The 26965-nt window shown below is 45.4% G+C and overlaps 2 protein-coding genes across 4 annotated transcripts in view; one reads left to right on the top strand and one right to left on the bottom strand.

Moving 5' to 3' along the window:
- Positions 1-17010, bottom strand: part of TMEM185A (transmembrane protein 185A) — a 75344-nt gene extending 58334 nt beyond the window's left edge. For 2 of the 3 annotated variants that reach the window (XM_089323712.1, XM_089323716.1), the window contains exon 1: positions 16868-17007. The gene's annotated coding sequence lies outside the window, so the exon portion shown is untranslated. Of the gene's footprint in view, positions 1-16867 lie in introns of all 3 variants that reach the window. The other variant, XM_089323717.1, reaches the window with a different exon arrangement.
- Positions 16962-22110, top strand: LOC103352053 (melanoma-associated antigen 10). Its single transcript, XM_051831613.3, has 4 exons — positions 16962-17089; positions 20269-20361; positions 20614-20751; positions 20917-22110. Exons 3-4 carry the CDS (start codon positions 20678-20680, stop codon positions 21650-21652), a joined length of 810 nt encoding a protein of 269 aa, XP_051687573.1. The 5' UTR covers positions 16962-17089; positions 20269-20361; positions 20614-20677; the 3' UTR covers positions 21653-22110.
- The last annotated feature ends 4855 nt before the right edge of the window (positions 22111-26965 follow it).

The raw sequence follows: 26965 nt of genomic DNA, 5'->3' as shown, positions 1-26965 counted from the left end.
AGAGATCTTGAACATTTTTTCATGTGTCTGTTGGCCATTTGGATTTCCTCTTTTGAAAAATATCTATTGAGGTCCTTGGCCCATCTCTTAAGTGGGTTGTTTGTTTTGATGTTGTGGAGTTTCTTGATTTCTTTTTAGATGCTGGTTATCAACCCTTTATCTGTTGCATAGTTTGCAAATATTTTTTCCCATTCTGTCGGTTGCCTCTTCACTCTCCTGACTGTTTCTTTTGAAGTACAGAAACTTCTGAATTTGATGCAATCCCAGTTGTTAATTTTAGCTTTGACTTCCTATGCCTCTGGGGTCTTTTACAAGAAGTCTTTGTGCCTATATCTGCAGGGTTTCTTCAATGTTCTCTAATAATTTGATGGTGTCAGGTCGTAGATTTAGATTTTTAATCCATGTTGTACACTCAACATTTTTTAAATATTTATTTATTTATTTATTTGAAAGGCAAAGTTGCAGAGAGGGAGCAGGAGAGAAAGAGAGAGAGAGGGAGAGAAGGAGAGGGGCAGAGGGGAAGAGGGGCAGAGGGGGAGAGGAGAAGAGGGGAAGAGAGAGAGGTCTTCCATCTACTAGTTCACCCCCTAGATGGCTACAATGTGCAGAGCAGAGCCAACCCGAAGCCAGGAGCCAGGAGTTTCTTCTAGGTCTCCCACATGAGTGCAGGGGCCCAAGGACTTGGGCCATCTTCTACTGCTTTCTCAGGCCATAGCAGAGAGCTGGATTGGAAGAGGAGCAGCCGGGACTCGAACCTGATGCTGGCACTGCAGGCGGTGTCTTCACCCATTATGCCACCATGCCGGCCCCTGCACTCAACATTTTGCTCCCCTGTTTCACCCTCTTTCATTCAGAAAGGAAAATTTGCCATGTAACATGGAAAGATAATATCCATTATACACAAAATGACAAGGGAGGCCTAGGAATAAATAAACCAGGTGAGAAGAATGGTGGAGTATTTGGTATAAATTGCCAAGCATCCTTTCAGCTAAGGGCTCAAGGACAATTGTCCAGGAAAGGTCATTACTTGCACTTGGACTTAGGTGCTGCAGGTACAGCTCTGTAAAGGCTACACTAATGTCTATGGATTGTCCCTACACTCCTATATACATGCACAGCCTTTTGCCCTTCTCTTCCTATTGGCTAAATGACCTAATATTGCCCTGTAGATCAACTCCTCTGAGAAGATTTCCTGTCAGGCACTCAATGGGCAAACAGGCCAGAGCATATGCCCATAGAACATATGAAATCTTGCATCCACATGGGTGTCAGTGTCTGTGGAGTCATTTGAATTGATCCACAGGATAAATGCTAGATAATGTTGGCATTGCCCCCAGATCCTGTCTTGTGCATTATCCTTGGCTGTGCACCATGCATCCTGCCACCAGTCCTTTTCATTTTTACACCCAATCTTAGTTCTGGGATCAAAGGTAAAGAGAAGGTTTAAGGCCAGCACCGTGGCTCACTTGGTTAATCCTCCGCCTGCGGCACCAGCATCCCATATGGGCACTGGGTTCTAGTCCCAATTGCTCCTCTTCCAGTCCAGCTCTCTGCTGTGGCCCGGGAAGTCAGTGGAGGTTGGCCCAAGTGTGTGAAAGGGTGCTTGGGCCCCTGTAACCACATGGGAGATCAGGAGGAAGCACCTGGCTCCTGGCTTCAGATACGTGTAGCTCCGGCTGTGGCGGCCATTTGAGGGGTGAACCAACGGAAGGAAGACCTTTCTATCTCTCTCTCACACTGTTTAACTCTGTCAAGTAAATAAAAAAATGAGGAGGCTTAAGATCTGTCACATACTCAGGAAGGGCATAAGGACACCTGGCATGGGTCATTGCCAGAGTAAGGCTGGTAAGAAACAAGCAGGAGGCCATCCCCTTGCCAAATAAGTAGGGACTGATATCAGGGATTTATTCATAATAGGTGACACAAAGTGGTATCTCAGAGGAGCAAAACCATAGCTGAGAGGCCTCAGGTACAACCTCGGAGCATTCAGAGAGTCTCATGATGTCTCCATGGGCATAGTGAGCTTGCTGCATGCTCTGTCCTGCTCTTCTCAGTGTTGGCTCAGTACCTGGGTATTGAAATCCCACACAGGAGTTGTTTCAGGGGATGCTAAACCTGGAAATTACACCAGGAAAATGATAGGGCTACTTGGGTCATCTGGTTGTTGCAGCCCTGCCATCCATGGCCTCTCTGGGCCAACTCTCTCCACACCCTTCATCTCCCTCCAAGAATAGTCATGCAATGTCCTTGTCTCTAGCAGAGTGTTGCTTCCTTGGTTCCATGATGGACTACCACACAGGGGTTCTCCCTGGGCCTTTTCCATGGTCACAGGGTTAATGACATTGTCCATGGCAACAGTTCCCTGCTGATTTCATTCTGTTAACATGTCCTTTCCTGGCCATCCCAGGGCACTTTTAGGTCTAATGGGGAGAGCACATCCTCAGTCTCTCCTGGAGTCATTGATTGTTATCACAATCTACATCCCTCAGGACCCCAAGACCCTCTCACACATAGCACCTTTCCAAATTCTGCAATGAGCTGAGGTGTTTTGGGGATTGAGTAGTCCCTGTCCCCCACATTCCACTTTAATAATCTGCTATAGCGTTTAACCTGTTCAACTTTATGTGTGGGGATACCAGGGTACTTCCTGGCTCTGTAAATGACTGACAGGATGCCTTTGTGCCACTTCTCTGGATTGAACTCAGAGAACAAAATCTCATAGCCATCCAGTTATGTGGCTCAGTTTAATCAAAGTCTGGGGGAGGGGTGGATATTTTGACAGAGTGGTTAAGACACCTAAAGCCTATACTGGAGTGCGTGGGTTCAGGTTATTGCTCCACTGCTAAGCCCAGCTTCCTGCTAATGTACACCCTAAGAGGTAGTAGGTAATGGTTGAAGTACATGGGTTCCTGCCCTCTACATGGGGACCCTGGAATGAGTTTCTGGCTCCTGGTTTCAGCATGTCCCACCCTCAGCTGCTGAGGACATTTGGGGAATGAACCAACTGATGTGATCTCTCTCTCTCTCTCTCTCTCTCTCTTTCTCTCTCTCTCTCTTTGTTGTTTTGATTTTCCAACAAATATAAATAAATAAATAAGAAAACTTTAAAAAGAAAATGCTGTAATGAAGACTGAGTCTACTCATATTTCATTGTCTTCAGGATTCTTGGATTAATTCTCATTCCATGATAGTCATTAAAGAGCCATTGGATGCATAGCACTATACTAGGTATTTTAATATAGTTCTATGTTCCAGTGGTCCTACAAACAAAATGTCTATCAAACCCATTTTAAAGATGATGACCATGAGGCTCCAAGAGCTTGGGGTTTCCCAGGAACACTGACTAGTAAGTGACAGAGCTGGAAAAAAGACTACTGATCTGAATTTATCTGGAGCATGCACTATTCCCATTCCTTTTCATCCTGAGGCAAAGATCTATCTATATTTCTTTACTCAGTACTGTATAGTGTCTCAGTTAACAGAAAGAAAGACCCTGAGACCAAGGTACTAAAAGCTCACCTAAAATGTGAAGGTAAAAAAATGATTCTCTGAAATCTACATCCTGCTCCTCATAGAACAGCACAGAATCACCTGCCCTCCCCCGAAGAGCATGACACCACCTGAATCATAAAGCATGCCTACATCCTGAAGTTGTCCATATGCCTCATTATTCATGTTAGAATATCTCTAATAGCAACACCCCTTTGCTATAAAAGTTCACTTTGAACAGTGATGTTTAGACACTTGGTTATATTACACACATGTACAATCATGCCCAAGAATGCAAATGCACAAAGTTTTCCATCTGATTGATGAATATAGTCTGATTTGGCAAGTAATCTACTTTTTCCTAGGATGCAATGTTAGGATGGTTTCTGAAACCATGCTGATATTGTAGTAGGCTTTTAATGGAATGTCTGATTAGAAACAGGCCACTGAACACATAATACACATGAAAGAGCTTATGTTTGATCTTATTGATTACAAAAAAAAAGTGCCTCATAAACTATAGATGAGGCAAGACCACAGAAATCACTATTATATTCACAAGCCTTGGAGTCCCCCTTAAGTGAAAAAAATGCTTCTTTGTTGGATAAGCTGACTCTGATTTTAATAGTAAAAAAAATTCATCTTCCCACTGTTTATTGTGTATTTCCCCAAGGAAAATTCTGATTTATAATCTAATGGCACTTGTACATGTGTTCAGGCATTCTCAATTATGTGGAGGGCAGCAAAGACTCACAGGTTGAGATTTTGACCATGATTCAACATAAAGGAGAAAATTTTCAGCCTACTGAGATTAGAGACTATTGCAAAGGGAATTGCAGAAAAGCGCTATTGGAGGAAGAAGGCTAATCTTCCCTGCTGAGATTTTTAGAATAAATTGAAAATTAAATATGATCCTGTATCTGAAGCAGTTACTGCATGGTAGGTATGCACACAGAGAATTTCCAGGCAAACTGACCTTCTCAGAAATTCTCTTTTTTAAAAAAGATTTTTAAAATTTATTTGAAAGTCACAGTTACATACAGAGAGAACAAGAGACAGAGACAGAGACAGAGACAGAGAGAGGTCTTCCATCCACTGGTTCACTCCCCAATTGGCCACAATGCACCGATCCAGAGCCAGCAGCCAGGAGCTTCTTCCAGGTCTCCCACGTGGGTGCAGGGGCCCAAGCACTTGGGCCATCTTCTGCTGCTTTCCCAGGCCATAGCAGAGAGCTGAATCAGAAGTGGAGCAGCCAAGACTCAAACTGGCACTCATACGGGATGCTGGCACTGCAGGTGGCAGCTTTTCCTGCTATGCCACAGTGCCAGACCTGGTCACTTGTCTTAGACTCAAGAAATTCTGCCACCACATCCAGTACCATGAGAGAAGGAGTGGATGTACTCTTCTGTTGGTGTCCCAGGTTCCCTCAGTTCTCACACTGCAACTTCCTATTGACTGCTGGCGGGACCTGGGCCCCTTCAAACTGCTGTCTCTCCCTCTCACTGTATGTAACTCTACCTCTCAAATAAATAAATAAAATCTTTTCTTAAGATTTATTTATTTATTTGAAAGAGTTACACAGAGAGAGAAGAGGCAGAGAGAGAGAGAGAGAGAGAAAGTTCTTCCATCCACTGGTTCACCCCCCAATTGGCCACAATGGCCAGAGCTGTGACAATCTCAAGCCAGGAGCCAGGAGCTTCTCCAGGCCTCCCACGTGGGTGCAGGGGCCCAAGGACTTGAGCCATCTTCTACTACTTTTCCAGGCCATAGCAGAGAGCTGGATTGGAAGTAGAGAAGCCCGGTCTCAAACCGGGGCCCATATGGGATGCTGGTGCTTCAGGCCAGGGCATTAACCTGCCGTGCTACAGCGCAGACTCCAATAAATAAAATCTTAAAAAAAAAAAAAAAGAAATGTTGAAAGCATTCCCATTCAGGTCAAGGAAAAACTCACTGCTACTTGTCCTAGGTTCAAGTGGAACTCAGAGTCAGATCTGTAGATAGAAAGGTAAAAGGAAGTGTGAACATTAAAAGGAAATGATGATAGAATTTGTTGTATGATTATCTCTAAATAAAATTCAAAGAAACTGAAAGACCCAATGTTCAAGTGAATAAGAGACTTCAAAAAACAGCCATGTGGAAGATCACTACAGCAAAGGCAACAGATTTGTTACACAAATGTAACTTAGAACATGAAATAGAAACAATACCACACATAAGTGAAATAAATTACAAATTTAAATGAACAAACCTTTTTTTTAACTTTTATTTAATGAATATAAATTTCCAAAGTACAGCTTATGGATTACAATGGCTTCCCCTCCATAACTTCCCTTCCACCTGCAACCCTCCCATCTCCCGCTCCCTCTCCCCTTCCATTTACATCAAGATTCATTTTCAATTCTCTTTATATACAGAAGATCAGTTTAGCATATATTAAGTAAAGATTTCAACAGTTTGCACCCACATAGAAACACAAAGTGAAAAATTCTATTTGAGTACTAGTTATAGCATTAAATCACAATGTACAGCACATTAAGGACAGAGATCCTACATGAGGAGTAAGTGCACAGTGACTCCTGTTGTTGACTTAACAAATTGACACTCTTGTTTATGGCATCAGTAATCACCCTAGGCTCTTGTCATGAGTTGCCAAGTCTATGGAAGCCTTTTGAGTTCAGCGACTCTGATCATATTTAGACAAGGTCGTAGTAAAAGTGGAAGTTCTCTCCTCCCTTCAGAGAAAGGTACCTCCTTCTTTGATGACCTGTTCTTTCAACTGGGATCTCACTCGTGGAGATCTTTCATTTAGGTCATTTTTTTTTTTTGCCAGAGTGTCTTGGCTTTCCATGCCTGAAATACTCTCATGGGCTTTTCAGCCAGATCAGCATGCCTTAAGGGCTGATCCTGAGGCCAGAGTACTGTTTAGGACATCTGCCATTCTATGAGTCTGCTGTGTATCTCACTTCAGATGTTGAATCGTTCTCTCCCTTTTTTATTCTATCAGTTAGTATTTGCAGACACTATTCTTGTTTATGTGATCCCTTTGGCTCTTAGTCCTATCACTATGATCAATTGTGAACAGAAATTGATCACTTGGACTAGTGAGATGGTATTGGTACATGCCACCTTGATGGGATTGAATTGGAATCCCCTGGTATGTTTCTAACTCTACCATTTGGGGCAAGTCAGCTTGAGCATGTCCCAAATTGTACATCTCTTCCCTCTCTTATTCCCACTCTTATATTTAACAGGGATCACTTTTCAGTTAAGTTTCAACACTTAAGAATAACTGTGTATTAATTACAGAATTCAATCAATAGTATTAAGTAGAACAGACAAAAAATACTAAGAGGAATAATGTATTAAGTTATACATCAACAGTCAGGGCAAGGGCTGATCAAGTAACCATTTCTCATAGTGTTCATTTCACTTTAACAGGTTTCCTTTTTGGTGCTCGGTTAGTTGTCACCGATCAGGGAGAACATAGGATATTTGTCCCTTTGGGACTGGCTTATTTCATTCAGCATAATGTTTTCCAGATTCCTCCATTTTATTGCAAATGACTGGATTTCATTGTTTTTTACTGCTGTATAGTATTCTACAGTACATATCCCATAATTTCTTTATCCAGTCTACTGTTGATGGGCATTTAGGTTGATTCCAGGTCTTAGCTATTGTGAATTGAGCTGCAATAAACATTAAGGTGCAGACCATTTTTTTGTTGTTGTTGTTGTTTCCCAATTTAATTTCCTTTTGGTAAATTCCAAGGAATGGGATGGCTGGGTTGAATGGTAGGGTTATATTCAGGTTTCTGAGGAATCTCCAGACAGACTTCCAGAGTGGCTTTACCAGTTTGCCTTCCCACCAACAGTGGGTTAGTGTCCCTTTTTCCCCACATCCTCTCCAGCATCTGTTGTTGGTAGATTTCTGAATGTAAGCCATTCTCACCGGGGTGAGGTGGAACCTCATTGTGGTTTTGATTTGCATTTCCCTGATTGCTAGTGATCTTGAACATTTTTTCATGTGCCTGTTGGCCATTTGGATTTCCTCTTTTGAAAAATGTCTATTGAGGTCTTTGGCCCATCTCTTAAGTGGGTTGTTTGTTTTGTTGTTGTGGAGTTAAATGAACAAACCCTTAAAAAATATCCAAGAGCTTTGTAGAGACAACTGTAAGAGTTTCCTAATAGATTCAGAAAAATGTGAAATAAACATAACAGTATGCCACATTCACTGTTGAAAAAGAGGATATTCAACAAATATCAATTCTGTTTAAATTCATTGAAGATTTACTGGGTTATCTATAGGTAGCAAAGTCCCTGTGAGGATTGGACTGTGAATTCTGTAAAAAAATTCAGCCTTAGTTAATTATAGAAGGGAAAAAGAAAACCAAAAGACATGGCAGGCAGTTGACATAGTGGTTCAGATACCAAGTAGGATAACTGCAGCACATATCTGAGTGCCAGGGTTTGAGTCCTTGGCTCTGCCTTGATCCTGGCTTCTTGCTAATGTGCACCCATCCTGGGAGGCATTAGATGATCCCTACAGTAATTCAGCTGTGCCACCCACACCGGAGAGTTGGGTATAATTGTGGTTCCTAGCATTGTTCTGACCCAGCCCCAAAAGTTGCTATTATGAAGGAAGTAAACCAGTTGGTCGGGGTGTCTCTGTGTGCACCTCATGTGGCCACCTGACTGAACACAGGCCCTTCTGAAACCTTGTTTCACAGCATATAGTGAGTATATCAGAAAAAGAACAAGCAGTGTAAGTCTGAAGCAGCAATACTAAGATTAGAAATTGCTTAATGAAATAGGTTTATATATGTGAGTACTTCAAAACTTGTGGAAAGCAGGTAAATTTATGAGTAGGCAAATGTTTATTGCAGTGGTTAAGACAGCCACTTGGGAGACTGGCATCTCTTATCAGAGTGCCTGAGTGTGTGCCTCTGCTCAATTTAGGATTCCAGCACTCTGCTAATGGGTACCCTGCAGAGCAGCAGGTGATGGCTCAAGTACTTGGGTCCCTGCCACCATGTGGGAGACCTGCATTGAGTTCCAAGACACTGGCTTCAACTTGGCATATCACCAGGTCTTGCAAGCATTTGGGGAGTAAACCAAAGGTTAGAGTAATTCTCTAGAGTAATTCTCTATTAAGCTGGCTATCACTACCTGGCACTCTCTCAAACACACACACACATACACAGCACACACACACACATATTCCCTCTGTCTATATTTCAAAGCAAAAAATAAAGTGTTTTTTAAAAGATATGTTTAGCCTGGTACAATAAACTTATGAAATCCATGCGGGGCTAGCACTGTGGCACAGGTTAATCCTCCGCCTGCGGTGCCGACATCCCATATGTGCACCAGTTCTAGTCCCAGCTGCTCCTCTTCTGATCCAGCTCTCTGCTATGGCCTGGGAAGGCAGCAGAAGATGGCCCAAGTGCATGGGCCCCTGCACACACGTGGGAGACCCAGAAGAAGCTCCTGGCTCCTGGCTTTGGATCAGCTCAGCTCCATTGTGGCCATTTGGGGAGTGAACAACAAGATGGAAGACGTTTCTCTCTGTCTCTCCCTCTCACTGTAACTCTACCTCTCAAATAAAAAAATAAAAATATTAAAAAAAGAAATCAATGCATAGTTGTTTCATAATCTGCATTTCTACCCATATTTCTTGGAAAAATCTCTGCATAGAGCTTAAGATTTTTACACCTCAGTGAACAGAGAATGGGACAAAATATTTGCAAATCATATGTCTGAGATGGCATTAATGTCCAGCATATGTGAAGCACCCATATGACTTAACAATAGAATATCAAATAACTTGATTAAAAATTGGCAAAGGACATTCTTCAAAGAATATACACAAGTGGTTCAATAAGCACAGAAAAAGATACTCAAGATTACTAATTGTTAGGGAAATGGAAATCAAAACCACAATGAGACACTACATACATTGGGATGGCTACTATGAAAAATGCAGAAAGTAACAAGTGTTGGAGAGGAGGTGGAGAAATTGGAGATCTGGTGTACTGTGAGCATATAAAACAGTACAGCTGCTATGGAAATAATATGGCAGTACCTCAAAAAATAAAAAAATAGGGTTATGGTGATAGTGGTACAACAGTGTGAATATGATTAATGCCATTGAACAAGACACTTATAAATGATTAGTGAATTTTCTGTTATGCATATTTTGCCACAATAAAGAGGCTTGGAAAAAAAGTAGTGTTTATGGGAAGAAAAGATAAAGTGCATTTATAATGACTTTTTGAAGACCTGTTATATACAAATTTTTAGAATATGGATGTAAATATAACTGCAAATTACATACACCTATCAATATTTCTGTGTGAAAGTACATGAGGGAAATTGACATCTTCTGATTTGATTCTTGCTTATAACACTGTCAATATTCTTGTGGAACAATGAGTCTTTTAAATTTTTACATGCTGAGCACTTTATTTCCTGGCATCGTGAGCCTGTGATTATTAAGTAAATTGAAAGTACCTTATCACAAAAATTAGAAGAAAATAAAGGAAAGAAAGGAGGAGAGAGGCATAGCGGTATTGATTTGTTCTTAGAATAGCATCTTTGACATAAATGAAAATGATTCTATTTCTACGAATAAAATAAACAATAAAAATCTTCACAGGAACCCTTTCAAGTGCCCTGGTGTGTCTGGCTGATTCAGGCACCCATGGGAGACAGGTGTTTGAAACAAGACCTTTACCATGCAACCTTTACAAAAAACCACTCACAGTGAATCAAGCAACTAAACCTAAGACCTGAAACTATGACATACATAAGACTCTTAATTGTTAAATTAACAGCAGGAATAAGTATGCACTAACTCCTCATGCAGGACCTCTGTCCTCAATGAGTTTATTATTTAAGAGTGTACTGTAAAACTTGCTCTCAGTTTTTTTTGTGTGTGTGTGTGCATGTGCAAACTGTTAAAATCTTTACTTAGTATAGATTTAGACTTCTATGTACAAAGTTAATTGAAAAAGAATCTTAATGGAGAATGTTACTGTCAAGGGGAGATGGAGGAGGAGGAGGGGTGGGAGTGTGGGTATGGCGGGAAGAATAACTATATTCCTATAGTTGTACTTATAAAATTTGTATTCCTTAAAAATAAATTTAAAATAAATAAAAAAAGAAACAAGAGAGGTAATCTACACTCCATATCAAATGGACCTAACAGAAATATACAGGAAATTTCATCGCATAGCTGCAGAATAGACATTCCCTTTTCAGTGCATGGGACATTTTCCAGGATAAACCATAAACTTTTTCATAAAAGAAGTCTCAACAAATAAAAAAAAATAAATCATAGCATGTGGTGCAATGAGAAGGCCATGCCAAGATGGCCGCTGGCAAGCAAGCATCAGTTACTCAGGAATGGCTTTGAAACTCACATGGCAAAAGAAGCCTGCCTGGCAACGGGCTGTGACTGGATGGCTTTGGAAACTGCCTGGCAACAAGAGCCTGACTGGCAACGGGCTGTGATTGGATGGCTTTGGAAACTGCCTGGCAACAAGCTGTGACTGGTTGGGGCATAGACTGCCCCTTGACCGGATTGGCTGGCCTTGGCTATATAAGCTGTTGTACTAACTGAAATAAACAAGTCTGCAGGTTGCTTGCCTCAAGCCCACTTTCACCCGACTCCCAGGGTCTGTGTACTGACTCCACGCCTCTTGCCCCCACCATGCTCCTCCTCTTAGAAAGGAACCCACTGCAACATTGTTGAGAAATAAACTGCAACAATAGCATGTATTTTTTTTAACTTTTATTTAATGAATATAAATTTCCAAAGTACAGCTTATGGATTACAATGGCTCCCCCCGCCCATAACTTCCCTCCCCCACTCAGCCCTCCCCTCTCCCGTTCCCTCTCCCCTTCCATTCACATCAAGATTCATTTTCAATTCTCTTTATGTAGAGAAGATCAATTTAGCATATCTTAAGTAAAGCTTTCAATAGTATGCACCCACTCAGAAACACAAAGTGAAAAATTCTATTTGAGTACTAGTTATAGCATTAAATCATGATGTATAACACATTAAGGATAGAGTTCCCACATGAGGAGTAAGTGCACAGTGACTCCTGTTGTCAACTTAACAAATTGACATTCTTATTTATGGCATCAGTAATCACCCTAGACTCTTGTCATGAGTTGCCAAGGCTATGGAAGTCTTTTGAGTTCGCCAACTCTGATCTTATTTAGACAAGGTCTAGCTGGCGCCGTGGCTCACTAGGCTATTCCTCCTCCTGCGGTGCTGGCACCCCGGGTTCTAGTCCTGGTCGAGGCGCTGGATTCTGTCCTGGTTGCTCCTCTTCCAGTCCAGCTCTCTGCTGTGGCCTGGAGAGGCAGTGGAGGATGGCCCAAGTGCTTGGGCCCTGCACCCATATGGGAGACCAGGAGGAAGCACCTGGCTCCTGGCTTCAGAATGGCACCGCGCACCGGCCTTAGCTGCCATAGCATGTATTTTTACTGATCACAATGCAATGGAGTTTTTAAATTAAGACTATTTTCTGAACACTTTACTTACTGTAGGGTTAACCTTATGAGCATAAAGTTAACTTAAAACAGATCCTTGTTAAAAAAATTTAAGAATGGGAATAGGAGAGGGAGGAGGAAACAGGGTAGGAATGTGGGCAGGTGGGAGGGTAGGATGGTAAGTTCACTATGTTCCTGAATTTGTATATATGAAATGCATGAAGTTTGTATACCTTAAATAAAATTCTTAAAAAGAAGATATCTCAACAAAGTAAAGGCACTGTATTACAAATCCATACCCAGCATCAAGGCAATATATGGCAAATCCTCAGCCATAGCTATGAAAAATTTAAAAACCTTGGGATAATTTTAACCAGGGACAGGAAAGATTTCTACAAAAAAATTACAAGACATTAATGAAAGAAATAAAGAACACACCAAAAATGAAAGAAACTTTCATGTTCATGGATTGGAAGAATTGATATCATCAAAAAGTCCATGTTACCCAAAGCAATTTGCAGGCTCAATGCTATACAAACCAAAATACATCAGACATGCTTCAAAGACATAGGAAAGAAATTCCTAAAATTTATTTGGAAACACAAACTACCTCTACTAGTCAAATCAATCTTAAGCAATAAAAAATACAGAAGTATCAAAATACCAGAATTCAAGACATACTATAGGGCCATAATAATCAAATGGACTGATATTGCCACAAAAATAGACTAATAGAACAATGGAACAGAATAGAATCCTTGGAAATTAATTCACACATGTATCAGCAGCTAATCATTGACCAATGGATCCCTGGAGAAAAGACAGTCTCTTCAACAAATGATGATGGAAATATTAGATTTCCACATACGGAATTTTGAAACAAGACCCATGCCATGCAACCTTTACAAAAATCCACTCACAATGAATCAAGCAGCTAAACCTAAGACCTGAAATGATGACATTACTAGAGGAACACATAGGGAAAATGCTGCAACACAATGGCCTAGGCCAAGACTTCTTATAAAATAACCATGAAGTACAGGCAATAAAAGGAAAACTACACACATTTGATTGCATTAAACTAAGAAGCTTCTGCACAGCAGTCAACAAACTGAAAACCAACAGAATATGGGAAGTATTCGCAAACTATACATTGGATAAAGGATTAAAATCCAAAATATAAAATGAGATTGAGAAATTCAACAACAACATAAAAAACAATCCAGTTAAGAATTGGAAAGGGGATTTGAACAAGCATTTTTCAAAGTAAGACACACATGTGGCTAACACACACAAGACAGAATGCTCAGAGTCACTAGACATCAAAAACAAGAATGAGGCATCACCTCACCCCAGTTAGAATGGCTATCATCCCCTTTGGGGCTGGCGCTGTGGCGCAGCGGGGTAAAGCCCTGGCCTGAAGCGCGGTCCCAGCTGCTCCTCTTCCTGTCCATCTCTCTGCTATGGCCTGGGAAAGCAGCAGAAGATGGCCCAGGTCCTTGGGCCCCTGCACCCGCGTGGGAGACCCAGAGGAAGCTCCTGGCTCCTGGCTTCAGATGGGCGCAGCTGTGGCCGTTGCGGCCATCTGGGAAGTGAACCAGCAGATGGAAGGCCTCTCGCTCTGTCTCTACCTCTCTGTGTAACTCTGTCTTTCAAATAAATAACATAAATCTTTTAAAAAAAAGAATGACTATCATCCTCAAATCGAAAAATAGTAAGTTATGGTGAGGATGTATAGAAAAGGGTACTTCTAATACACTATTAACAGGAATGTAGCATGGTAAAACCATTGCAGAAGATTGTATGGAAATTCATCAGAAAACTATAAATAGATCTATCATATGACCCAGCTATCCCGACCTGGAAATACATCCAAAGGAAATGAAAGTAGCATATGAAAGATTTATCTGCACTCCTATGTTTATAACACACAACAATTCACAATATCTTAGATATGGAATCAACCTAGATGCCTACCAACTCATGGCTGCATCAAGAAAGTGCAATCGAATATTATTCAGACATAAAAAAGGAAATCATGACATCTGCAATGAGATGGATTCAATGGAGACCATCACGGTAATGATGAAAGCCATGCCAAGAAAAGGAAGTTATCACATGTTTTCTCTTATTTGGGGCAGCTATTAGATAGAGGATAGAAAATGTGTGGATGTCTGATCATTTGGTACATAGTGATAAGTATGGATTCACTGACTCTTTCCTTGTAAATGCCAATATACCATTGTTTCAGATGTTAAAAAATCACAAGAGTACCTTGGATTGAGCCTCTGCCTCCATTAGGATTCCAGCTCCCTACTAATGTGAACCTTGTAAGGCAGCAGGCGATGGCTCAAGTACGTGGGTCCCTACTACAATGTGGAAGACCTGGATTGAGTTCCAGGGTACTAGCTTCAACTTGGCATAGCACCCACTCTTGCAAGCATTTGGGGAGTGAACCAGTGGTTGGAGGATCTCTGCCTCTCCCCTCTCCCTATCTTCCCTCTGCCTCTCGTTGTCCCTCTCCCTCTCCCTCTCTTCCCTCTTCCCTCTCTCTCTCCCTCTTTTTCCTCTCTCTCTCTCCCTCATCTTCCTTTCCCTCTCCTGCTCCCTGTCCCTCTCCCGCTTGCTGTCCCTCTCCCTCTCTTCACTCTCCCTCTCCCTCTCTTCACTCTCCCTCTCCCTTTTTCTATCCCTCTCCCTCTTCAGACTCACTCCCTCTCTATGCCTGTCTCTCTCTCATTCAAAGAAATAAAAATAAATAATTTTTAAAAGACAAGGTTATTTTGGTGTAAAAGACACTGGAAATCCACACATAATTGTTTCATAACTGGTGTTTTCCACCCACTTTTCTTGAATAAAATCTCTGCATGAGTTCAAGTTTTTCACACCTCGATGAACATGGAATGGGAGAAAATATTTGTGAATCATATCTGTGGAGGTGTTACTATCCAGGAAATGTGAAGCACCCTTATGTCTCAACAACAAATGCCCTGATTAAAAATTGGCAAAAGACATTCCTCAACAAAGATACACAAGTGGTCAATAAGCACAAGAAAAACTGTTCAACTAATCATTAGGTGACTCACCCATCATTAGGCAAATGCAAATCACACCCACAATGAGAAACACTTAACCATTCATGTGGAGGGCTACGATGAAAAAAGCAAAGAATAGCAAGTGTTGCAGGGCAGATGGAGAAACTGGAGGACTGGTGTACTGTTAGCATATAAAACGGTACAGCTGCTATGGAAAATCTGGCAGCTCCTCAAAATATTAGAAGTAGGATTATGGTATGACCCAAGCATTCCACATCTGGATACATATTCCAAAGTCTTGAAAGCACAGTTTCAAAGAGATGATTGTATACTCATGTTCATAGCAGCATGACTAATATATCCCAAAGTTTAAAACCAAACAAGGGTCTGTCCTTGGATGACTGGACACATTGCCTCACATCTTACACCAAATCCACTCAAAATGGAACAAGGACCTAAATCTTCGACCTACACCATCAAATTACCAGGGAACATTGGGGAAACTCTGCAAGGCATTGGCACAGGCAAGGACTTTTTGGAGAAAACCCAAAAGTGTAGGCAATCAAAGCCAAAATTGTCCAACGGGATTACATCAAGCTGAGAAGTCTGAACTACAAAAAAATCGGCAAAGTCACAAGGTAACCAACAGAATGGGAGGAAATAGTTGTCTAACATCCACAAAATGCAATATTACTCAACCATTTAAAAAGGAAAGGTTTGCCAATATACACTACAATGTGGGTGAGACCAGAGGACCTTATGCTAAGTGAACAGGCCAGTCACTAAAGGACAAATACAGTAGTAGTCCACTTACAAGGGATATTCAGAGGCATCACATTCATATAGACAGAGAGTACGATGGTGATTTTCAGGGGCTTGTGGAAATGAGGATAGGGAGTGAGTGTTTAATGGGGACAGACTTTCAGTTTGTGAAGATGAAAAAATTTCGAAGGTGGCTGGTAGTGATAGCGCCACAACAGTGTGAGTATGCTTAATGCCTCTGAAATCGATAATCAGAAATGATTAGTCAACGTTATCTTATGTATATTTTACAATAATAAAATTTTGGAAAAAATACTACTACTGGTAAGAAAAGACGATGTTCATTTGCCATGACTATTTCAAGGCCCACTGTATACATATGTCTTTGTGAACATAGATGTAGATATAAATACAAATCACATACAGCTATATGTAGCTATCTGGAACCTGAATGTTTAAGGGTGAAACTGAGTTCTTATGATTTGATTATTTTTTACAGATCGGTCAATATTCTGGAATATGGTGGAAACGTGCTCCTTCAACTTTCCACTAATTGAGCACTATACTTAATGGAGTCTTAAGCCTGTGATCATTAAGTACGTTGAAAATACAGTATCGAAAAATTAAAAGCAAAAAAGGAAGGGGTAGTGGGGCATGGCGGTATCGATTTGTTCTTCGAATAGCATCTTTGAGATAAATGAAAACTATTCTATTTCTGCGAATAAAATAAACAATACAAATCTTCGCAGGAACCCTTTCAAGTGCCCCGGTGTGTCTGGCTGATTCAGGCACCCGTGGAAGACGGGTGTCTTCTCTGAGCGATGGGCATGGCCATGGGTACCGCAGGCCCCATGAAGCGTCTGGCCTGGCACGCACAGACTCTTCGTGCACTGGCTGCCCCTGGACAAAGGCTCCAGGGTAGCAGGGACACCTCTCACTTTCCACGGAGCACTTAATCCAGAAGCCAGGATGGGACCAACCACCCGAGAAGAGAGAAGACGCCCCCGCAACTCAGCCCAGCCCTGCTTGCCGCCCTGCAGGTCCCCAGGACGCCCTGGAGCCACACCACTCCCTTCTCACCATTACCGCGTCACGGGACCCTGGCGGTCGGCGCCTTGGTCTGATGGGAGAAGATTCCGCAGAGGACCAGGGCTCCGGGCTATGCCGAGCACCAGGGGAGGAGTCGCTGGGAGGACCGCGAGGCCCCCGGGATAGCAATGCCCTCTGACCTCTGCCCACCAGCGACCCGGAAGATGTGAGCTCGCCCAACTTCCGCCTGGTGATGCAAGAGGAACGTCTGAGGTGGGTGGTTCCACTCTTCGTGGGGCACGGGGCCCAGGCTCTGTGAGGAGTCCAGCTTGGACCCGAGGGGTAGCTAGGAAGCCCCCAGCCCCCACAGAGGGCCCCAAAGACGCAGCCCTGCCCCTGCTCTCGGCGCCACACCTCCTGGGGCCCGCGTGTGGAGCAGATCCCGGCTCCCATCTTCCACATCCGGGGACTCTGGGAGGCGCAGCCTCAGAGTGACGTGGGCAAGACGGGTGCGCAGAGCTGGACGGCCCGGAGAGGCTCCGCGCTGAGGGGCCCAGGGGGGACACCGCGCTGAGGGGCCCAGGGGGGACACCGCGCTGAGGGGCCCAGGGGGGACACCGCGCTGAGGGGCCCAGGGGGCACACCGCGCTTGCTCCCCACGTCAGCCCAGTCCAAGGACCCCCAGAGCCCGTGCTTTCCCTGCATCGGCCCCGGGAAGCCCTGCGCGTGGAGGCAGGCTGCGACGGACGTCCCTGCCGTGGAGGCCTCGGAGGGGAGCCCCGCTCCGTCAGGGACCGAGGGAAGGGCACAGGGAGAACGGGGTGGGGGTGGGGGTGGGGGTGGGGCTCGGGCTCCAGAACGGGGGTGGGGGCTGAGGCTCCAGAACAAGGCCCCCTCCCCGCAGCCTGCCCCTGCCATCGGCCCTGTGAGGACCTGTGCAGCATGAATAGACATAAAGGGCCTGGGCCCACTGAGGACCGAGGATGAACACTTGGATGACACCCCAGAGAGAGGAGGCTCCCCTGAAATTGCTTTCCTTGAGAAACCTCATGCAGGTTTGTGCAGAGCTGATGTACACTCACCTGTGTCTCCCAAGTATCAGGAAATTGAGATCTGTGGTCTGAAGGGAAGCATCAGGTCAGCACAGGGGAGCACGCTCCATCAACAGAGGGAGGAGTCCCAGGATCTACCAGAAGCCAAGGCATGGACACTTGGTGAACACTGAATGGGCCCACAGCCAAGAAGGATGGGACCCTACGGAGTTTGAAAACCTCCTGTTCTCTATCCTGAGGGTCTGGCTCAGGAGTGACCCTACACAGGATGCTGATTTCTGCAAGGGCCAGGCATGTGGGGAGTCCTCAGGGAGTGGAGATCTTGGCCTAAAGGGAGAGGTCAGTTAAACTCAGGAGCAGCAGGGGTAAGGACGGGCAGGCCCTGGCAGGAGACCAGGTGGATAGGGCAGAGGAGAAGCTAAGGAGCCCCTAGTCCATAAAAAGTTGCATTTTGCTGATATCCCTGGAAATCCCACACATGCAGACAGAATGCGCTAGCACCTCACTTCCATCTGTGTGCACCCAGGGACGTGAGGAACTTGTTTTGAGTGGGTGATATCAGGTCAACACAGGGAACGATCTGGTGTCCTGACAAAATGGTCTTGTGACCTGCTGAAAAGGCCAGCATAGTTGTATAATAGGTTGAGCCATCGCCTGCAACACCGACATCCCATATGGGCACCAGTTCAAGTCCTGTCTGATCCACTTCTAATCCAGCTCCCTGGTAATGTGCCTGGGAAAGCAGCAGATAATAGCCCAAGTCCCTGGGCCCCTGCGCCCACGTGGGAGACCTGAATGAAGCTCCTGGTTCCCGGCTATGGGCTGGCCCAGCCCTCACCCAACCCTGACCTCTCTCTCACTTTCTCTCTCCCTCTTTTTTTGTTTGTTTGTTTGTTTACTTGACAGGTAGAGTTATAGACAGAGAGAGAGAGACAGAGAGAAAGGTCTTCCTTCTGTTGGTTCACTCCCCAAATGGCCGCAGCGGCCGGCACTGAGCTGATCCAAAACCAGGAGCCAGGTGCTTCTTCCTGGTCTTCCATGCGGGTGCAGGGGCCCAAGCACCTGGGCCATCCTCCACTGCCCTCCCAGGCCACAGCAGACAACTGGACTGGAAGAGGAGCAACTGGGACTAAAACCCGGTGCCCATTTGGGATGCCAGCGCCGCAAGGCGGTCTCTCTCCCTCTTTGTAACTCTGCCCTTCAAATAAATAAAATAAACCTTTAAAAAATATGACCTGCTAAATAAGAGTGTCAATTGTTACATCAACAGCAGAGTCACTGTGTTCCCCATGTAGGACCTCTGTCCTTAATGTGTTGTACTATGAGAATTAACGGTAAAACTAGTTTTCAAACAGTACATTATACTTTGTGTGTCTCTGTCGGTGCAAATTGTTGAAATCTTTACTTAGTATAGAGTTGATCTTCTGTATATCAAGATAATTAAAAATGAATCTTGGGGGACGACACTGTGGCGCAGCAGGTTAATGCCCAGGCCTGAAACGTCGGCATCCCACATGGGCGCTGGTTTGAGACCCGGTGGCTCCACTTCTGATCCAGCTCTCTGCTATGGCCTGGGAAAGCAGTAGAAGATGGCCCAAGTGCTTGGGCCCCTGCACCCATGTGGGAGACTGGGAAGAAGCTCCTGGCTCCTGGCTTCAGATCGACGCAGCTCCAGATGTTGTGGCCATCTAGGGAGTGAACCAGTGGATGGAAGACCTCTCTCTCTCTCTCTCTCTCTCTCTCTCTCTCTCTCTCTCTCTGCCTCTCCTCTCTCTGTAGCTCTGACTTTCAAATAAATAAATTTTTTAAAAAATTATGAAAAAAGAATCTTAATGAAGAATGGGATGGGAGAGGGAGTAGGAGGTGGGATGGTTTGGGGTGGGAGGAACCGGTATAATCCAAAAGTTGTACTTATGAAATTTAAGAAAGCTTTCTATAGAAAGTATGACCTGCTGAGTGTCAAACGTAGTTTCAGGAGGGAATACTGAGAGTACTCCCAGCTCAGAATACTGATGGGGGCCCGCAGGTGCTTCAGATAACAGAGGCAGAGTCTCAGGCCCTGCCGTTTGTCATGGTGAGGACTGACCAAGAGCATCACACTTGTATACATGCACCCAGGGAATATGGCCGCATTTTGCTGCTGCCCTAGGGCAGGCATGGCCAGATGTGAGGCCCGCATAGCCTTTTGTTCCCTCTGTGAGTTTGATTCATTGCCTCAAGCGGGCAGAAGGGTGAAGTGCAGACCCTGTCGGAACTCAAAAACCTGAGTTGAGCAAAGAGGGGACTCTGCACTCCAGCACAGTGGAAACTACAGTCTAGCCCATCCTGCTGTCAGATCTGGGGTTCTGAGCGTGCTGCTTGCAGTCTGCAGCCTGAGAGTCCCCACAATTCATCTTACAGGAGCTTCAAGAACCAACTGATGAAAGTCTTGGTCTGAGGCAGTGCCTTCAGATCACAGAGAAGAAAAGGCCCAGGCAGCATCAAAGAGTCAAGGTGAGATGAATCCCTTGAATACTGACACAGAACAGAGGTGACCCCAAAGAACCCAATCCCACTGCACCCTTGGGAAGACATGTCTCTCCATTGCACCTTCTGCTTCTCAAGGGACAGTCCTGACAGCAGGACACCAGCCCTATGAGACGCTCCTTAACGACCCAATGAGAAGGCCTGTAAGTGGGCCTTTATCTCCACCATCCAGGCTGTGGTACTCAGCTGAGCTACTCATGCTCTCCCTCTCTTCCCCAGGCTGGTGGCCTCCATCGACCAGCCGCTACCCACCCTTGTGCCAGCTGCCCCCAGGAAAGCCAAGATGCATGAGGATCAGAGGAGTCAGCTCTACAGGCCTGAAGGACAACCCCAGGCCCAAGGAGAGGCACCAGGCAGGTTGTGGACAGTGATTCCCATAGCTGGGAAACACGAGTCCACTAACTCTTCCTTCTCTAGTCCGGTATCTGGCACCCAAAGGGAGGTGTCTGCTGCTGGCATACTGAGTCCTCCTCAGTTTTCCAAGAGCCTCCTCTCTGACTGACATTCCATCACTACAGGCAGTGAATTCCATGATGGCACAGGTGCCTGCCAGGACCCAACAGCACATGAATCCTCACATCTGGGGACACTAGAAGTGAAGATGGGTGAGTTGCTGCAGCTCCTGCTCCATAAGTATCGAATGAAGGAGCCGATCACCAAAGTCGAAATGCTGTCATGTGTCGGCAAAAATTATGAAGACCAATTCCCTGCGATCTTCAGTAAGGTGTGTGGGTGCATGCAGCTGGCCCTTGGCATTGATGTGAAGGAAGTAGACCCCGTGGGTCACTCCTATGAGCTTAACACTGCTCTGGGCCTCACCTATGATGGGATGCTGGATGATGATCAGAGCATGCCCAAGACTAGCCTCCTGATAATGATCCTGGGCCTGATCTTCTCAGAAGGCAACTGTGCCTTTGAGAAGGAGCTGTGGGAATCTCTGAGTGTCATGGGGGTGTATGCTGACAGGGAGCACCACATCTACGGGGAGCCCAGGAAGCTCCTGACTGAAGAATGGGTGCGGGAAGGTTACCTGGAGTACTTGCAGGTGTCCCACAGTGATCTTGCTTGCTGTGTGTTCTTGTGGGGGCCACGGGCCCATGCTGAAACCACCAAGATGAGAGTCCTGGAGTATTTGGCCAAGTTCAGTAACACTGATGCCAGGTCCTTCGCATCTCTGTATGAAGAGGCTCTAAGAGATGAGCAAGCAAGGGTCCAAGCAGGAGATGCAGTTGGGGCCGGTGGGGGAGCCAGGGCCTGAGCCAGATTCACTTCCAGCAGCTCCTCCCGCCCATTTTAAACCAATTTCCAGGCTTGTTTGAAGAGAGAGTGGTCAGCATTCTGAGTAGTGCAAGGGCGGGGAGGGTTGGAGGACACACGCGGTATTCCATTTGTGTGATCTTGTTTTATTTGTTTGGTGTCAACGTTGACCTTTGTATTTCTCAAATATTTTGGCTGATAAACAAAATTTCAAATGCCTTCATCATGGGGGTTGTTGAATGACAGTAGTCACACATTTATTGCTGTTACCTACTTGAGCTTTATGAGACTGTTGCCATGTGATCAATAAATTGGGAAATGTATCTTGTTTTGATGTCTGGAACAAGAAATGATAGCAGTGGAACAGCTGTGTTCTCGGAAACGGCAAAGAAATTAACAGTAGCATAGATAACGAATTAGACAAAAGATAACACCTCTTGTATTTTCTTTTCCCTTTTAGTCTGCCCTGTAACATTGGAACATATACATGTACTCAAAGGTTCTCTTCCTTTCATGAACATGCACAAGTGATTACCTCTTCCGTAAATTTGGCTCAGTGATGTCAAATTAACAGCTCCATATTTCACATACCTGTTGTATATCTGCTGTGTGGAAGGTTCTATGCTGGAGAGGGGATGTAGGCATAGGCCACACCCACCCTAGTAGAGAAGGGTAGAGTCCAGCAGCAGCCATCATAGGAGGAAGACAGAGAGATGTCCTCTGAGACCCACAGAACCAAGAAAGGAGGGCTGAGAATCTGCGGATCCAGGCGAGGCCGTGGGAGTGTAACCTTCCTGAATCCAGGTGTGGTAGAGTTGGGAAAGTGCGCTTCCTTCATCGGGAGTTCCCTGCGAAGAGGCTGGGTGGTAGCAGATGCCAGCCAGACTCTCGGAGAGTCTGGCTCTGTTTTCAGAAAAGTCTGCAATCAAATAATTCTCCGTGCAGTTGCTCCTCCATACTGGGTAAACCACAGGAATCTGCACCTGGGACAAGTACCGAAAGTACCCTGGGGTCTTGTCCCAGGGAGGTTGAATACAACAAGAATCCTGTAATTGATGCCCCTCAGTTGCAAGGCTGTCCTGAGGGATAAGGATGATTCTCTGGGGAGAGAGACCTGAAGACCCTGGCAGATACTCCTCTGGCTGGCTGCAAGTGCTGTTGCTCATTTTGTTAGAAATTTACTGTAGTGAGTAATCCTTGCCGATTTTAAGCACTGATTAGATTTGTAGTGATAATAAAATGAGCGGAAATGTTAATTTTGGTGGAAAAGGAACTGTGAAGGAGGGAAGGATCAAGTCCTTGGATCCAAATCTAACAGCTTTAAGCTCCAGCAGGCTGCTCCACAAGCGAAAATTGCAGTGTGTCCTCTAAGTGGGGATCTTTACCTGGTATTGTCGAGGATTCCTTGTTTGGCTGATTGATCATTCCATTTGCTTTTGAGCTGCATATTGCCTGATGTCTCCTGGAGAACAGGACAGCAACAGCAGCATCCCAGAGGGCCCAGCCCTTGGATTCAGCGATATTACAGTAACAGCCACCTGTCAGTCATGAAAGCCTGGCACAGGGCCAGGTGCTGTAGGTACAGTTACAAGTTCCATAGAGCTACTGGCCAGAACAGAACAGACCCAAAACATAAGTTTGGGACCCAGGGCTCAGTGATGTCTCAGGCCCCTGACTATTAAGTGAAATTTCTGGGAAGATTCCTGGGTCTGAATTCTTCAGTCTTTTCAGTCCAAGGCCAATCATCTGACTAGTTCATTTCTCCCCTCACCACTACACAATGAAAAAAAGGAACCTGCAGGGGGCCAACATTCTCACGTGGACCTCGTGAAGGTGACTGTGAGAGTCAAATACAGTTTAGAGACTGCTTGCACTTTGTTCCTTGAGAGCTGACTCTGCAAAGGTGTAGCCATTTCTGTCCAGTACTAGCATGTTCTGGCACTGCAGCGCCCTCCCCTTGGTGTCCCAGAACTGCCTCCTGGAACCTAGCGTGCTGCCTTGCCCTTAACTGCCACCTGGACACATGTAGCATTCTTACTGCCTGCAGGAGTCCCTGAACCCCCATCCCTCACAGTCCTATCTGAGAGCCAACGTCCTGACACTGGGAAAGTGCACTCTGGACTATGATCATAGACACCTGGTCGTACTTCCCTGGGGGTTGCCAACATCCTGTTGTTTCCCAGTGGACAGGAAGTCGAATGTAATGGTCCTGTAATCAAGTGGCTCTGAGGATGCAGCACTGAAAGTAGACAGAGGGGATGAGTGCACTCAGATATTTGCAGTAAGATTTGAATGAGCTTCTAATTCATGACTGGGAACTGAACACCTAAACAGTGGATTGGGCTTATCTTTAGGATCAGAACTGAACACCCCTCATGAATGGTTGGTGTGGGCAGCCATTATTGAAATGCAATCCAAAAACCCTGGGACTCACGGTGTGACAGGCAGGTTCTTGATAGGCATGGTAGCTCCAGTTTCATGAGCACAAGTCTTGAACCGATCTTTGACTGTCTCAGGCTGACATCTGCTCTGCAGGCAAGTACTGACTTTTGGTGTGACTAATGGCCCCTGCACAGGTGCTCAGGCAAAATAGTCACGAGTCAGATAGCAGATATCCATGGTGACTAGAAATTATACTCCTACATCATATGGAAGGAGATATGCCTCAGGCTATTGGGGTTGCACACAGCCTTGCAAAGTGGAGCAATCAGAGTGTAGCAGCTTCAGAAACAAGCCAGAGGATGGAATGCTCTGCTTTGGCAGGACAGGATGAGGCAGACCTGGCTGAAGATGCCAGGGGCAGTGTGCTGTCCCACCAGGCTCCTGTGCAAAGCTGTGGTCCATGAGCCCCTCTCCTGCTGAGTCTTACCCTGGCCCGAGCTTCTTTCTGTGAGTACGATCGTTGCTCACACTTGGGACCTTGATGACGGTGCTTGGGTTCCAAAGGGAGCTGAGCTCAAGCCACCATAGGGTGAAGCAGTTGAGGGACCTAGCCAGGACCTGGCTGAGACACATGCCTACCCTCACAGGAACCGCTGAGGACAGGCCCCAGGGCATTCCTGCGCTCTCCTCCTATGTCGTTAACCCAGCTGAACAGGCAGAAGGAACAGGTACTTAGAATACAGCCAGTCATAAGGGCCTGAGTCGTCAGCGAGCACTCTGGGGATCACACACAGATACTGGTGATTCGGACCTTGAGAGAACTGAGAAAGACAGCACCCAGCCACAGTCTTTCCTTTCCCCCGTGGCTGTGGTTCTCAGGTCAAGGAGCGTGCTCCAGGCGTGGCTGACATTGTTCTTGCTGACTGAGTCTCAAGCCAGGCTCTAAGCCTTGCATTTTTATCCTCACAACCCACCTCCTTTTGTGGATCAGTGATTCCAGCTTCCTTCTTTTGCCAGTGTGAGGGGCCCCAGTGATATGTCCTGGAGCCACAGCGACAGAAGTGTGATTATATAAGCTTCGGACACAGTGAGGAGACTAGTCTGAAGGCGGGCTGGCCCCTGGACGAATGGGAGAAGTTGGTTCTGACGTTCAGCTCATGGTCCGGGTCTCAGTGGTCCACTCCTCCTACCTGGGGAAAGGGGTGCTTCAGTGCAGGACGTTCCAAAGGCTTCTGTTTCCTGCACTGCTCCCTCCTTAGGAGAGGGGCAAGTATCAAGTCACATGACTGGTATTGGTGGGAAAGGCACAGCGGAATGATCACTGGAAAGCTGACAGTTGAGCCTATAGGGGCACACACTCTTCATTTGGACCCATTTCATGGGTACTTTTCTCTAAGGTGTTACACATCTTCTTGCTGTGATAAATAGAAGAAAAAGTGCACCCCTTGCTCTGTCCTTGATGTCTTGGAACACTCATCACAAAGGCACAGCGGGTTCTGGGTCACAATAGACTCCCCAGTCCCCATGGAGGAAAGTGCTGTGGGAGGAACACAGCCTTTCCTCTGTCCTCTCTGCAGGTGCATGTATGTCTTGGAAGCTTCTGCCAGGGCCAGCTCCCACAGGCCAGCATCCTGATCCCTTCCAATGGTGCACTAGCCCTGAGTGTATTCCCAGCTAGCGACAGAACCACTTGTGTCAGGTCTGCACAATACTAAGGTGAGAGAGGCACCTTCCTTGATAACAGGCTTTGAGGGAAAACGAAATTCTGTACCCGTCAATGTACATGTGGATCACAAGACATATACAGGTTCAGAAACATTAAAGTGTGGATGTAAGTTATGTCTCAGGCATAGAATAACAAAAGCCACTTCCACTTTGCCGCCTCATTTAGGTCAGGCATTTTACATGCAGCTGATAGCTGGTATAAAGTCACTGTAATTCTCTGCATCTGTGTTACGACATTCCCGATGTAGAAATGAGGAAATGGAGGCCATGGGGTTTAGCTGATGGGCTCTACTTAGAAGGGACAAGAATCATACTTAAACTGAGCCCCCTATAAGTCCTATTCCCTGTCCCTACACTGACCAGCACTGTGGCCCACATGACCAGGGAGTGGCATCTGTCACCCACGGGTACTGAGTGCTCGATTCCTCAGATCACATCATTGAGAACTGTGGGGAAGTCAGGGAGAGCATCTCTCGGCACACTGCCCACGCAGCTTTTGTCCAACTAATCCCTGAGTCACCATCTCCACTGCAATGGACACCAAGTCCCCAGGAGGACACTGGGTGTTTAGAAAAGAGTCTGTAAGGTTGGAGTCGCTTCCAGTTGAATGAACATGTTGCAGGTCGGACCCTCTGAAAGGTATGCTGAAATCCAGGGATGGACCCTGCACCCCGGGCACCTAACAGACCTCCTCCCCTTCTGGTCTAGCTGGCTAAATTACTTACTTAACCTTCTGGAAAATCAAAATATGGAGACACTACCAATATCTGTTCGTTCCAGGGATGAGGGCTAGAATGGAAATTTGAATAGGAGAAGCACAGGGAACTTAGTCAAGTGATGAAACTGCTCAGCATGGTTGTGTACTGGCAGTTGCATGACACTATTCATTTTGCAAAATATGTAGCGACTTCAAGAAAAAGTGACCCTTACGATGTTCACGTTTTAGGAATATGCAGGACTTCAAGAAAGGACAGATGCAGCAGAAACTATGACACAGCACGGTAGCTGTGAGACAATTGTATGAGACAACCTCTGTGATGGGTCTCAGGAGAAATGGTGCTGGTCTGAGTAACTTTGGAAGTGAATGTATAGAAATAAGGTCAAGAGCAACTGTACTCAACGACTAGCAGTTAGTTGATAAAGCTGATCCTTCAGGGATTGGGGTTAATATTCTGAGATCAATATTGGAGGGCACTTTAAAAATTTC

This window comes from Oryctolagus cuniculus, chromosome X, assembly GCF_051225735.1.
Source record: "Oryctolagus cuniculus isolate XC-2025 breed Fujian yellow rabbit chromosome X, ASM5122573v1, whole genome shotgun sequence".
Lineage (NCBI taxonomy): Eukaryota > Metazoa > Chordata > Mammalia > Lagomorpha > Leporidae > Oryctolagus > Oryctolagus cuniculus.
Note: the sequence above shows the minus strand (reverse complement) of the source record. Positions and strands in the feature narration are given on the sequence as shown.

What these genes read in the sequence shown, in the direction of transcription:
- LOC103352053 (XM_051831613.3), top strand. Translation starts at nt 20,678, where the DNA reads ATGCATGAGGATCAGAGGAGTCAGCTCTACAGGCCTGAAGGACAACCC. An exon ending in CAAGGAGAGGCACCAGGCAG is followed by an intron (nt 20,752 to 20,916) that starts GTTGTGGACAGT and finishes CACTACAGGCAG; the next exon opens with TGAATTCCATGATGGCACAG.